This window comes from Chaetura pelagica, unplaced genomic scaffold, assembly GCF_000747805.2.
Source record: "Chaetura pelagica isolate M959 unplaced genomic scaffold, ChaPel_1.0 scaffold275, whole genome shotgun sequence".
NCBI lineage: Eukaryota > Metazoa > Chordata > Aves > Apodiformes > Apodidae > Chaetura > Chaetura pelagica.
The window spans coordinates 8,692,206-8,705,842 of record NW_009953486.1 but is presented as its reverse complement, the minus strand read 5'-3'; the positions used below and the strand labels follow the sequence as shown (position 1 = coordinate 8,705,842).

General features: G+C 43.4%; 2 protein-coding genes across 3 annotated transcripts in view; one reads left to right on the top strand and one right to left on the bottom strand.

The window, feature by feature from the left end:
* Positions 1–136: 136 nt before the first annotated feature.
* Positions 137–6,887, top strand: SERINC3 (serine incorporator 3). Its single transcript, XM_009998693.1, has 9 exons — positions 137–301; positions 747–940; positions 1,607–1,686; positions 2,392–2,529; positions 3,351–3,520; positions 4,180–4,270; positions 4,681–4,858; positions 5,256–5,483; positions 6,586–6,887. Exons 1-9 carry the CDS (start codon positions 266–268, stop codon positions 6,722–6,724), a joined length of 1,254 nt encoding a protein of 417 aa, XP_009996995.1. The 5' UTR covers positions 137–265; the 3' UTR covers positions 6,725–6,887.
* A 4,341-nt stretch (positions 6,888–11,228) lies between these two features.
* Positions 11,229–13,637, bottom strand: part of TTPAL (tocopherol (alpha) transfer protein-like) — a 6,173-nt gene continuing 3,764 nt past the window's right edge. Inside the window, exons 4-5 of one of the 2 annotated variants that reach the window (XM_009998691.1) lie at positions 12,412–12,522; positions 11,229–11,675 (exon numbers count right to left, since the gene is read on the bottom strand). In XM_009998691.1, the coding sequence (XP_009996993.1) occupies positions 11,400–11,675; positions 12,412–12,522 (387 nt within the window). In that variant the 3' untranslated portion in view covers positions 11,229–11,399. The remainder of the gene's footprint in view (positions 11,676–12,411; positions 12,523–13,637) is intronic. The other variant, XM_009998692.1, reaches the window with a different exon arrangement.

Below are 13,637 nucleotides of genomic sequence, written 5' to 3'. Positions count from 1 at the left end.
CATTGAGCGGTTTGTCCGTGTAGCGCCGAGGGGAGCGGGGCGGCTGCGGGCGGGGTCTGGGCTCCCCGCACTCGGTGCGGGCAGACAGCCCGGGGTCGGTGCCTGCGGGAGCGCCCTCACTGTTCCGCCTGCCCTTCAGATTCCCTGCCTGTGCAGCGGTGCCTCCTGCTTGCTGTGCCGATGTTGTCCCAACAGCAAGAACTCGACGGTGACGCGTCTCATCTATGCCTTCCTCCTCCTCCTCAGCACCGTTCTTGCCTGCATCATGCTGGCACCAGGGATGGAGGAGCAGCTGAAAAAGGTATGGGGGGGGGGAAACCTCTGTCCAGCTGTCTGCAAAGCTGTTAGTTGTGCCAGTGACTTGACTGGAATGGGTTACACGAGGGACACAAGCACCAAATGTGCTTTGTTCCCTGAGTTGAGAGGCTGCACGTGCTGCACAGCAGAAGCCATGAGTGGTTGTTGCAGGCAGGTTGATAGCAAATGCTAGTAGATGACTGTGAATGTAGGTTTTTAAGTATGTGCCTGCTCTCTGAACCTGCCCAAACCTGGACACGGGCAGTTATTACCAGAGTCCTGCTGCTTGGTGTCCTCATCTTCCTGTGATGACCCAGGATGGAAAGATGCTGGTGAGGTCTGCGCAGGCTCTCCCAGGAGAGAGCTGCCTGAGAGCCTGAGCTGGTCGAGTGCTTGAGGAACGTGATTGCCAGTCCCTGTGCCCATTCCCACCTGGTGTCTCTGCTCAGATCCCCGGGTTCTGTGAGGAGGGCCCGCACAGGTGGGTCCCGCACGCCGGTGGGTTCCCCAGCTGCGAGGTGTTCGTGGGCTACCGGGCCGTGTACCGGGTCAGCTTTGCCATGGCTGTGTTCTTCTTCCTGCTCTCCCTGCTCATGCTGGAGGTGAAGACAAGCAAGGACCCGAGAGCTGCAGTGCACAACGGGTATGTGTGTGAGCCTTCTGTCTGGGCTGCCCACTCGGGTCCTCTCTCCTCTCACCAAGGTGATGGGAAGGCTGGAGTAGCTCTGCTCTGAGGACAGGATGAGAGAGTTGGGGTGTTCAGCCTGGAGAGGAGAAGGCTCTAGGGAGACCTTAGAGCACCTTCCAGTGCCTGAAGGGGCTCCAGGAAAGCTGGGGAGGGACTTGGGACAAGGGCAGGGAGGGAGAGAATTGGGGGAATGGATTAAAACTGGAAGACAGGTGATTTAGGTGAGACACTGGGAAGAAATTCTTCACTGTGAGGGTGGTGAGACACTGGCCCAGGCTGCCCAGGGTAGTTGTTCTGTTTGCTGAAGCAGGAGCTTCTCTTTTAGCAAAGCTCTCCAGCTCCCAGTCAGTCCTTTTGCCTGGACTTTTGTCCCAGGTTCAACACTCTTTATTTGCCTTTGTTGAGGTTTCTCTCAGTCCCTGTCTCCAATGTATCGTTGCTTCCCCCTCTCCTCCTGATTTGATGAACATGATCTGCAATTCCCCTGGACACAACACTTTTTTCCTTTAAATTCCTGTTAGACCCTCACCTATGTGCAGCAGCCTGCTTGCAGATAGTGTAAAACATCCATGTGGTGTGCAGAGTAAGACCAATATTTTCAACTTGTATCTTCTTTTGAAGGTTCTGGTTCTTCAAAATTGCTGCCATTGTGGCTATCATGGTTGGAGCATTTTACATTCCTGAAGGGCCTTTCACATCAGGTACAGTTAATGTGTCATCAGGGAATTCTGCTTAATAAACCTTTTCCCAGACTTACCAGGCTATAGTTGTGATAGTGAAAGTTATCTTGTAGAAGACACATTCTGTTCTAATTAGAGTATCTTGGTTCATCCAGTATCTTGGTGACCAGCTGAAGTTAAGGGAACAATCAGTCTCTTTCCCAGGGTGTGGGTGTTGGGGGTCAATAGTTCAGTGACACTCCATGACATGATTGCTCCTGGGCTGAGTCTCCTGACATCTTTTAGATTAGAGGCAGCTCGGAACACTCACAATTACTGAACAATTCCCTAGAGTCTCTGATAACCTGTCCCAAGAAACCTCGACTGTCTGGCCACATCACAGGAACTTGAAGGGGTTGTTGATACTGGATGAAATGTGGGATGATGGTACTTGTGTAGGCAAAGATGTCCTGAGTTGGATTTCACATTCATTCTGAAAACAGACTGGGCTAAACATTCCCATGCTTGGCTTGACTGGCATAGGCTGCACCTTGGAATAGCTGGGACTCCTCACATGCTTCTGCAAGACAGAGGCCAAAGTGGTTTAACAGCATCTGCATTTCTAAATATAGTTTCAGATTTTTTCAGTATTTTTCTGAAGTGTAATTAGGAACTTTTATTTATTTTTAACTGGGATGATACACAAATGATGAGAGCTAACCCTGTTTTTCTCACTTTTTTTTCTAGCTTGGTTTGTTATTGGTGTTTGTGGAGCTTTTGTCTTCATTCTTATCCAGTTGGTGCTTCTTGTGGACTTTGCTCACTCCTGGAATGAGAGCTGGGTTGAGAGAATGGAGGAAGGAAATACTAAATGTTGGTATGCAGGTAGGAAGCTGAACCTGGAAAGGATTTGTTTGTGCTGGCCAGTACTCTGCAGAATATCACTAGTTAGCAAACATCCTGGAATTACACTGCAGCCTGGAGTCACTAATGGAAACGTCTGAAATTAATAGCTGTAGTGTTGCCTTCTTCTGATTAAATAACATGCAAGATATTTTAGGCTTGTGCTGAGCAGAGCTGGGAGCCGCAAGAGCCAACACTTGGTGAGTTTGCAGGTGTTTGAGTGTGGAGACAGGAGCCTGGATCTCTCCAGCTCTGACTTTGCTTTGTCACCTCCCTGCAGAGGTTCCCAGGGAGGCAGTGGCTGCAGTGCCACACACAGGGTGACTCCCTGCAGGCTCTGACCACCGAATTACAAAGTGCTAATTGTTGTGGTTCTTTGGCTCCGAGCTATGAATGTTGCAGCAGCACTTTGTAGCTTCTTACAAGGAACACAGAGTGAAACTGGAAATGAGTGGCATCTAGCATAGAAGGGGGAATTCAGGGCCTGTAAATAGCCCATGAGAAGTGTGCAGACAGAACTGTCACTTTCACACTGTGGCTTGCCATCAGTTAAACCAATTAAACTGCTGCTGAAAGGCAGGTCTTATTCCCCTGATGGCAGCTTTGGATTTCCCCTGAGCTACATTACTCAGTGAGCCAAAGCAGAAATCTAGCTCTACCTCATGAAATGCATTCTGCCAGTCTAGTTTTCTGTATCAGACTTCCAAGTGAAGAAAAGTGACAGTCTCTTAACAGGGGTAACTGGTCATTAAATCACCTCAGATGTACTGTTAAACTACATGTGTTATTTTTTTCCCTTCCAGCTCTGCTGTCATGTACAAGCTTCTTCTATGCCTTGTCCCTGGTTTTTGTTGTGCTCTTCTATGTTTTCTACACGAAGCCTGATGCCTGCACTGAGAACAAGTTCTTCATAACCATTAATATGCTCCTGTGCATTGTTGTCTCCATCGTTTCTATCCTTCCAAAAGTCCAGGTATTATTTTTCTCTATTTTCTTCTGACATCCAAAGCAGGGAAGTAAGGTGTAGTACCAATTCAGTCAGACATAAGAACTTTAAAATTTGGCTATTGTAGCTGTGCTAGCTAGGAAAATTTGAAGATAAAAAAATCTTGATCTGAAACCAGTTCACGACATAGTGACATATCTGCTGAAGAGAGAATTTTTTGGTCTAGCATTGTTTTGGACTCCCATGTGGGGCACTGCTGGCTTGGTTTTAGTATTTTGAAAGTTCTGGCAGAACAGAAAAACCCATTAAGGAAAAGCAAAATAGGCTGGGAATTTATTTGCTTTATAATGTGGCTTTGAAGTTAGGGGTAAGTATGTTAACATGAGAGGATGCTTGCATGCTAGTTGATTCTGAACTGGTATTGCTCAAATGAATCACCTGCTATGTTCATATCTACTGAAGTGTTAAACCAGTTGGGATTAACTCAGAAGAACCCATAACCCAATCTGGGGCACAGAAAAACTGGATTCCCTCCAGTCTTTTAAACACAGAACAAACCACAATGCATTTCTAAACAAGCTTTTCATTCTTCCACGTTACTGAATGTGTGTCAGTAGGGTACAACTACCCAGCTGTGGGGAAAGTTGGTCCTTCTGACCTTGTCTTGCTGTCCTGTCCTTGAATAGGAGCATCAGCCTCACTCTGGCCTCCTCCAGTCCTCTGTGATCACCCTCTACACCATGTACCTCACCTGGTCAGCCATGTCCAATGAGCCTGGTAAGCAGCAGCCTGTCTTGAGTGACACTTGGGTGTGAAGCAGAAGCTGTTGATGGGGTTTGAAGTTATGACAGATCCCTGTGTGGGGATTGCTGACCTGTCTAGATAAAATCCAGTGAGGCAGTAAAGCTGACATTACTGAAACCATCACCTTGCCTCTTTCCAGTGCTAAACTGGGCTATTTGTGAGGGGAAAGAAAAGAGTGGCAGGGAATACTGGTTTTATTTATTTATTACAGTCTTGCCTAGTTCATGAGAAGCAAAAATATTCCTTGCCATTGCAGCCTCTGGGGAATCAAGGAGATCAGCAATTAAAGGGAATGACAAAATTGTAAGCTTACCTGTCATCTTTTCTTAGCTAAATGCTGTCAAAGCTCATCTCTCTTTAATCTGCCTTGAAATCCCTTTCAGAACGAAGCTGTAACCCAAGTTTGCTGAACATCATTACCCAGATAGCTACACCCACAGCTGTTCCAGAAAATACCACAGTCCTACCAGCTACTCCAGCTCCACCCAAGTCCCTACAGTGGTGGGATGCCCAGAGTGTTGTTGGATTGGTGATCTTTGTCCTGTGCCTCTTGTATTCCAGGTAGGACTGCATTGCTTTCAGATGATGAACAGTTGGGATTTGTCTGCCTTTTTGGTTGAATCAGTGTCTAGTGGAAAATGCACCTGCATTTATTCATATCCAGTTGTCTCAGCTGTGACTTCTGCATGTCATTTTGTGGGTGAGGCCAGGCTTTATTAGCCCAATTCAGATAACAGAACAAAACATGTTACAAGACCTAGGAACAGTGTTTCACAGGGCTAACAAAAGCCTGGATGAAAACAGATCTCTGAGGAGCTTCCTTGTGTTTCCCAGTGGATTAAAAAAAATGTTACTTGCTAGACCAAGACATGCACTGTGGTCTGTGACTTGCTTTGTTAGCAAACACAGCAAACTGGGGAGGGGGTTTGTAACCACATCTCTTTGGGTTACCCTGCAGCATTCGCTCCTCCAGCAACAGCCAAGTGAACAAGCTGATGCTGTCTACAAGTGACAGTGCCATTCTGGAGGAGACTGTGGGAACAGGCAGTGGGACTGGAGAGGAAGGAGAAGTGCGCCGTGTCCTGGACAATGAGAAGGATGGTGTGCAGTACAACTACACCTTCTTTCACTTCATGCTCTTTCTTGCCTCTCTTTACATCATGATGACGCTCACCAACTGGTACAGGTAAGAGCAAGGAAAAGGGGTGGGTTGTTTGTGCCAGCCAGTGTGTTTTAGGGGACAAGGGGACTCCTGCCCAGCTGATGAAGGTGCTGTCCCTGTGCCATTTCTATTAGAATTGGGCCTTCTCAGTTCTGTGTTGATGTGAAAAAACCTGTACCGAAGATTAGCAGCTGTTGTTGTAGGGGGACTGTATTGTAGCTGCAAGGAAAAAGTGTGGTTGCCATCCTTCAGATATGCAAGCAGCAGGAAGGTCACATAGGGAATTGGCTTGAGGTGGCCTCTTGGGAAGTTTTTCAGAGGCCAACCTAATATCACTGGCTCTGCACCCTTGGGACAGATATGCAAGGACAACCATATGTGCCACTTAGAGAGATGATTTTCTAGATCTATTTGGAGCACTTGAACCAATCCTCTGCTGCTGTAGCTTGTAACTGGGGAACTGCTTTCCCCAGGATGCCCCCTTGCACAAATTAGCAAATACACTTCTAGAGCAGCAGCCACAGGGAGATGACTGCATCTGTGTTGATGTGAAAAAACCTGTACCGAAGATTAGCAGCTGTTGTTGTAGGGGGACTGTATTGTAGCTGCAAGGAAAAAGTGTGGTTGCCATCCTTCAGATATGCAAGCAGCAGGAAGGTCACATAGGGAATTGGCTTGAGGTGGCCTCTTGGGAAGTTTTTCAGAGGCCAACCTAATATCACTGGCTCTGCACCCTTGGGACAGATATGCAAGGACAACCATATGTGCCACTTAGAGAGATGATTTTCTAGATCTATTTGGAGCACTTGAACCAATCCTCTGCTGCTGTAGCTTGTAACTGCTTTCCCCAGGATGCCCCCTTGCACAAATTAGCAAATACACTTCTAGAGCAGCAGCCACAGGGAGATGACTGCACAGCTCAGTGAAAGGTTTCCTTTAAAAGCAGCACATCAAGGAATGCAACCAGGAAACTGCTGGTATAGTTGTCTCATTATACTCCTCCCACAAAGGCTCTTGCACTGGAGTGTCCCAAATGATTGTCCTAGTTTAAGAATCATTATGAGAGGTAGCAAGGAGTAGTGGAAGGTACCTTCTACATCTATTAACTGACTTATTTACTTTTTAGCCCTGATGCAGATTTTAAAACTATGACAAGTAAGTGGCCAGCCGTGTGGGTGAAGATAACCTCCAGCTGGGTTTGTCTCCTTCTCTATCTTTGGACCTTAGTGGCTCCTGTTGTCCTTACTAACAGGGACTTCAGTTAAACTGCTGCACCTGTCTGAGCTTGCAAAAGTGGGGAACTTTTTTGCTGGAAGCCAAAATGTTCAAAACTGACTAATGTTAGTTATTCTGTCCATGTTGCTGTTTCTTATGTGAATATTAAGATGCAGGTGGATAGAAAGTCATGTATTGCATAGTGCTTGATGCAGGATGGAAGTTATTATCAGCTCTCTATTTTAACCTTCAGTCATGGTTAACTTGTTACTGCATTTTTTTAAAAAACTCACTACAGCTGTACTGTCAAAGCACAAAAGAAAATACCTTTTCTGTCCTATAGCCACAACTTTTCTATTGAATAGAGGTAACAATTAGCTAACTATGAAGTAATATATTTTAAAGAACAATTTTATTCAGCATAATGCACTACTATGTTCATGCTTCAGTTTCTGGAGCATAAGCTATGCTGCTTGATTTCTACATTCCACTGCAGAAGTTTTTTTAAATTTATACTTACCTTCCTGTGTTGTGGCAAAAAACCCCAACCCTTTATTTCTCACCAAAGAACAAAACTTTGAGGTTGAAAAATCTGTGAACTCTAATTCCTTTTAAGAACAAACTTGCCCTTTCTAAGAGGCAAATTCTATAGTAACTTCTTTTTTTAATACCTTTGCCAAATATTGAGTGGTAAGTGTATGACTAGCTTAAGCAAATTTATGCTTATGATGGAAAAACAGCTTCTAGTTGGTTTCACTTGTCTTAATATGATTATAAAAATAATTTACATGAAATTATTATTGGTATTGGCACTAAAGCTTTTGCACTGTAAACTTGTTTGAATAAAGCAGACTAACTACTGAAACTGTCCCAGCTCTGTTTAGGAGTATTAAGAAGCAGCAATTATTCTCCAATGAATACAATAATTAAATAGCTAATTAGCTCCTGCAGTGTGCAGCCAGATGTGACTGGATGTGTTCTCCATGCAGCAAACAGTAAGTCATGATATATACCTTTTGAAACAAACAGCATCTTCCATGGGGTTCTCTAAATGTCAAATCCTATTCCTTGATGCTGCTCAGGTACAGTTGTTCAAGTACAATTTAGTTCTGCAGCAAAAAGCAAGACTTTCTTCTAATTTAATGCAATTATTTAGTTACAAGTATGTGTTCAGTGTGGAGCTGAAGTGCATGTTGTTACTGACTTTTAGAGTAAAATACCTCAAGATGACACAAATTGAAAATATCAATTAGCAGCTGTTACAGTGTGTTTATTCACCCAGTCATGCATCATAAAATTACACATTTTGACCACTCCATTTTATAAAATGCATTATAAAAATAAATTTTGTCAAAGTGAGATGTACACTTAACCACCCAACACCTCTAGGCCCACATTCAACAGAAGGCAACTTTATTAGTTTGAGTAACACTATGATTAAACTCATGCCAAAATGAGACTTAACACAAAGCAAAACAAAACAACTTTACTAAGTTCCTGAAAATACCTCAGGGTTTATAACACCCATTTGCAAGAGTATAAATTCAAGTACTTTTATGTACAATATGCAGCCACCTTTTTGTCCCACTTAAAGGCAAAAGCCCTGGGTGTCCAATGCAGTTCAAGTATCTTTCCTTATGCACTGGATTTGGCAAGGATGGCTTAAGTACTGGGCAGGGCTTGAAACCTCTGGAAACAAAGTTATTTCAACTGGAGAAAAGAACAGATCAGTTCCAGTGCTATGAAAGAAAGAAAGAAACAAAAAAACTCCCACCCTGTATGCTTTTTCTGTCTCTTTAACTGGCAGGTAAGGAGACTCTATACTTTAAACAAGAGTTTATTTTCCAAATGCTGACATGAGGAATTTTGGGAACAGACTGATTCCTTTGCTAGCAAGCGCTGAAGCTCAAAGAACACTCAGCTCAGCAGTCAGGCACGTATCAGACAGAGCTGTGCTTTCTGTAAGACAAGCCAAAGCTGACAAGGGTTAGAGATACAGCTCAATCAAATTGCAGCTCTTGAGTTCTAAAGTCAAAAGAGAGGAAATTAAAAATAACAAATGCCTGACAAAGGTAAGCCTGGCTTAATTCAAGCATCAACTGCCCAGCAGCCAGCTGTAAGAAAAAAGTTCTGGAGGCATAGCACAGGCTGTGTCAAGCCCTGATAACAGCCTTATCTATTATGTTTAAAGCATATGCTTTAGCTTGGTTTCTGTGAGCAGAGGAGAGAAGGGGAGGGAGAGAGTGATCTGGTTTGCCTACTACTTAAGGCATGCAAGAGAATATAAAAGCCTGAAAAAGGGTTTGGTTTCAATAGAGGGTCCTCAGCCTTCTGCTGAACAACACTACAATTTAGTTACTTTTTTCTTTGGAGGGCACTAAATTGAATTTTGAATATTCAATCTCCCTCTCTAGTAGTTACATAAATAGATCAACATAGCTGTTCTTACAGGTCAACTGTCTAAACCCCCTCCCCCCTTTTCAAACCCTGCAGCACAACTGAGGAAGGAGTATCAAATACTAGTCATGCCTTGAGGAAAAATGGTCTATCCTGATTTTTCTGTTTAATTGTATATTGTGGCTGGAACTAAGAGGCATGAAACCAACATAAACACCACTGCTCTGGCAGTGCAACAGTGTGGGCAGCTTCTTACCTTTCTAAATCCTGGTGCTGTGTGCTGCTGTCTTGCTAGGTGGCAAAAAGACTGAATTTATCTCTGCAAAACATGTAGCACATGATGGTCAGTGGCCAGCAGTTATTTTAATTAGATGAAAATGGTAGGGTTTGTGGTTTTTCCCCTGCACTAGAGGTAAGGCTGTCAAAGAGGAGTAAAGGATTGACTTACAAAGGTAGGAAAAACCAAATGTTTTCCATGAAGAAAATTAATCTCTTCCCACCTTTATTCTAAAACAGCTCAAGTGATGAGTTCTCTGCTCCCACAAATTTGGAACTGCCACCCAGAAAAAAGCCTCACAGTTTACCTGTTTTCAAAACCCAGTCTCCTTTGATAATGTCCGGACAACAGGTATGGCACTTGCTATCCCCCTAATTCCAGGAGAATGCCTGCTGCCAGGTGAGGAAGTCATTTCAGTGGTGGAGGAGTCTCTTTTTGGCAATGCAATCATGCTGTAGGGGGACTGAGAGGAAGAGAGACATTCAAAAGAAGAGTTTGGCACTTTGAAAAATGAATGTCTGAAATCCTCAAGATGCTTTATATTTACAGAAACATAACTGGTAGCTATAATCACACTTGGCACTAAAGATTTCAGCCAGAGAAAAGTGCTCTAGAGAGAAGTCTCCAATTAGAAGGGATGTCCTTTTACACCAGAGTGAAATATTTCACCTGGAAGTAACTGCTTTCCTGGTCCTAGTGAGGACCACAGTATTATTGTGCAGAAAAATGTGTGCAAAGCATGTGCTGACAGTTAAGGTTGAATTCAAGACTGTGAAACAGACTGAACTTGGGGAGTGGGCCCAGCTTATTTAGACATGGGTATCTTACCCTCATTTGACATTGCAGTCTTAGTTCTGTCTCTAGACAAAGACCTAGAAGCACAGGCATACAAGCTACAGGTAAATATTACAGAGAAGATTAAAGTCTAACTTCATAGAGGAACATGACAACCAAAGACAAAAGAGGTCAAAAAAGTTGAAGCCAAAATTGTAACAGTTCACAAAAGAGCCCACAGGCACAGTGGGGAAAAAAAATAATGCTACAATACCAGGAAGTTTAAGAATGTGCTTTCAAAGAGCCTGTCTGCATTTGGTTTCACAGACTGTTAAACTCAAATTCTGCCTAAAGTAACAAGCTAAAGAAGCACCATGTTGTCTCACATGAAGTATTGTCTTCCACACCTCCTATGCCAACTGCTACAAAGTCTCCTTAGGAATTTTCTGTATGAGTTCCTTACCCAAGTCCTCATCACAGCCAGCTGAAGAAGGAACAACTGACGTTGTGGTAAGGTGACTGACATAGTATTTTCTTATTTGGTCCTGAACCTCATTATTTGGAACTGTATAATCTAATAGTATCCTTAGTACTTAATTGGAACAGCTTCCTGTTTTCTGAAAATGAAGACTGCATCTGTTTATAAGTGTTCATAGATATTCAAGTAGTTAATCCACCAGTTCTAGGCCTTCCTACTGTGAGGCAGTTTCAGAAATGATCTCTATACTGATATTCATTTCAGCCAAATGTTCATGGAGATAGTCCAGAAATGCCAACTCACAATATGAACCAACTGCCAAGTTGGACTTCTGCTCTTTTTTAAGTAACCTTCACTGTCAGAACTACATTTTGCAGGGTTCAAAAGCAATTTTCTTGTCTTGGATTACTGGTGTTTGCAGAAGGAGAAAGGAATGGATGGTCACAAAGCTAGTAAGTCATTTTCACTTTTCACCTGGGCAAGAAGGGGATAAGAAACTATCAAGCTTACCATCCTGCAATATTTTTCTTTATCGTTTAAAAGAATAAGCCAGTTTGCATCATTCCCACAGAGGCTGAGGAGCCTCAAGTATCTGCATAACTTGTGCTCTTTGCCTTTATTCTCCCTGAACTCTGCCCTGCCCCCACTGTGCCCTCTTCAGCTTCCTTTGGTTCTACAGTGTAAAGTGCCTTGGCGGTCTGTTCCTGAACTGCAGGTTTAGGAGTAAGGCAGAGTTCACAACATCACCCATCAGAACAGATCTGAACTGTGCTGGAAAACCTCCTTTCCCTGTGTTGTTTTAATAACAGTAATAGAGCTGAGGTTTCATGCCTCGCAGAGAATCATCACATTGCTTTTCATCAGCATCCCCACTCACTAGCATGTCATGGGGAGAGCTGTCACAGGGGAGAACCAGCTGTGAAAAGTCATGCAGGAAGTCCTCTTCAGAGGCTAGCAGCAGCTCATTCCATGCAGAGATGTCCAGCTTCCCTGAAGTACCACCATACTCTTCAGGAAGGATCACTGGAGGAATGTTCTGATGAAGGGAATTGAGATCACAGCCATGAAGAAAAAACTGAAGAAGAAAGCAAAAATACAGCTTTAATCATGCATGTCCAGCACTTTACAGCAAATTACTGAAACAGTCAGCTAACAAGCTGCTTCTGGGTTAAAGAGCAAATTTTGCAAGTGATGTATTTATGGGCAAGTGGCAGCAGACAACACTGTGGACAGGTGCAGTTAGACACACAAGTGAGAGAAGTCTTGAGACAAGCCAAGTCTAGTGCAGCTTAAATCTCAGCAAGGGACACTTGACAGTTGATAGTCTTGCGGAGGCTCTAAATTCAGCTCCTTCCTAGTACCCAGGGGACTGGAAGTAGTTATCCTTGTGGAAAAAAGCATCACCCTTTGCAACTGCATCCAGAGGATACTAGAGCTGTGCAGAATGTTTGCATGTGGGAGAAGCTCAAGGACAGGGCAACACAAGATTTCCTGTGAAACCATCTCACAAACAAAGTGTTAACTTGCCAAGATAATCCAACCCCTGGAATAGATTAATGTCCTGAATACACAGCATGTGTACTAAAGATGCATATAAATGTGCCAGTATTCAATTCCTCAAAGCTTCTTTCTCATGAGGAATTCTCCCAACATGCACATTTTTAAAAACTAAAAGCAGAAAAGACCAGTTAGATCAAGGAAATGGCACCAACATTTTTCTAGCTGTAAGGTTTTTGAATGGTTTTTGCTTGCAGCAGCAGAGCAAGGAACTTACAAACATAAGCATTAATGTTAAAATGACAAATCCTTACCCGATTTGCTATCTTTTCCTTCAGAAAAGGCTTGATAATTGCAAAAATGCCTTTGAATATACGAGGCTCATTTATTATGTTAACAGCTTTTATTCGAATGGGGAATCCATCCTGAAGGGTAAAGAAGAATATTATGCAGTTTAAAAAACATTTGCCATCTTCCTCTTTAATAATCCCCTCAGGCTGACTGCCAGCACAACCCACTGGCTCCCAAACTTCCATCTGAGCTACCAACATAAACCAATACTGCAACAGAAATCAGCTTGTAATAGGGATTAGTCTTAGGATGAGATCTCCGGGCATGAAAATAAAGGCAAGAGACAAGAAAACTTTGAAGAGAATCACACTGCTGTCTGTAAGTCTTCATTTCTTGTCCTGTGCTTCATTTTTCCCTGACAGAGATGTTTAGATAATCACTGTCCTTCACAGGTATTGCATCCTAATAAGGATGCAGTTATGAAGTGATGACCCTAGCTTCTTAGGAGGGCACCACACTAAGAGCCAGAGCAGATTTCTTCTAACAGTGTTTCCAACTTCAAGATTTGGTGCTCAAGTTACTCTAAAATGTGTTTTTATATATGGAAGAAAGGTACTACCACTATTTTTCTGCCACTCCAACTATTCTGTCATGCTAACTGCAGAAGACAAACAGGCCCTGCTGCCGGCAGAGCACAACAGTGCCTCCTATAGAAGACAGTTTAAAACAACAGTTGTGGAATTTCTGCTGGGGAAACTTAACTGTAGAAATATTTTTCCAAGGCAAAAGCTCATGATCAGTAAGGTCTCATGCTACAGTGAAGCTTCTTCCCCTTATAACCAGCTCTCCATTTGCAAAGCAAGCAGTCAATGCTTGGAGTGAGGAGCAGGCAACATGCACTGGAGGAGTATTTCTCTCCTCAGGAGGGTCAGCTCAGCTCACCTGTACAGGAGATGCAGCTTAGCAAGTTTGATGCAACACACTTATACCCTCCCATACCTTTATGTCCTTTACCAAGTTCAGCTCTTATTTTTGTGTGAATTGCTTCCACGAACAGCAGCAGGACACCCACCCCTTTATTTGTGCAAATTAAATGTGGGCTCAGACAGTTAAATGACACTATTTTTATGATAATTTAAAGGAGGGAGTTCTTACATAGTCATTCATAAACTCACTAGTCTTGTCTCTGTAAAATCCCCTGATTCCTCCTGAACTTCCTTAGTCTCCCCCCCCCCCAACAAAACCCCAC

Bases quoted from the DNA above. Each gene is read 5' to 3' on its own strand.
- SERINC3 (XM_009998693.1), top strand. From the start codon at position 266: ATGCTGGCACCAGGGATGGAGGAGCAGCTGAAAAAG. The intron at 4,271-4,680 runs GTAAGCAGCAGC...AATCCCTTTCAG, and splicing joins AGCCATGTCCAATGAGCCTG to AACGAAGCTGTAACCCAAGT. The intron at 5,484-6,585 runs GTAAGAGCAAGG...TTTACTTTTTAG, and splicing joins ACGCTCACCAACTGGTACAG to CCCTGATGCAGATTTTAAAA.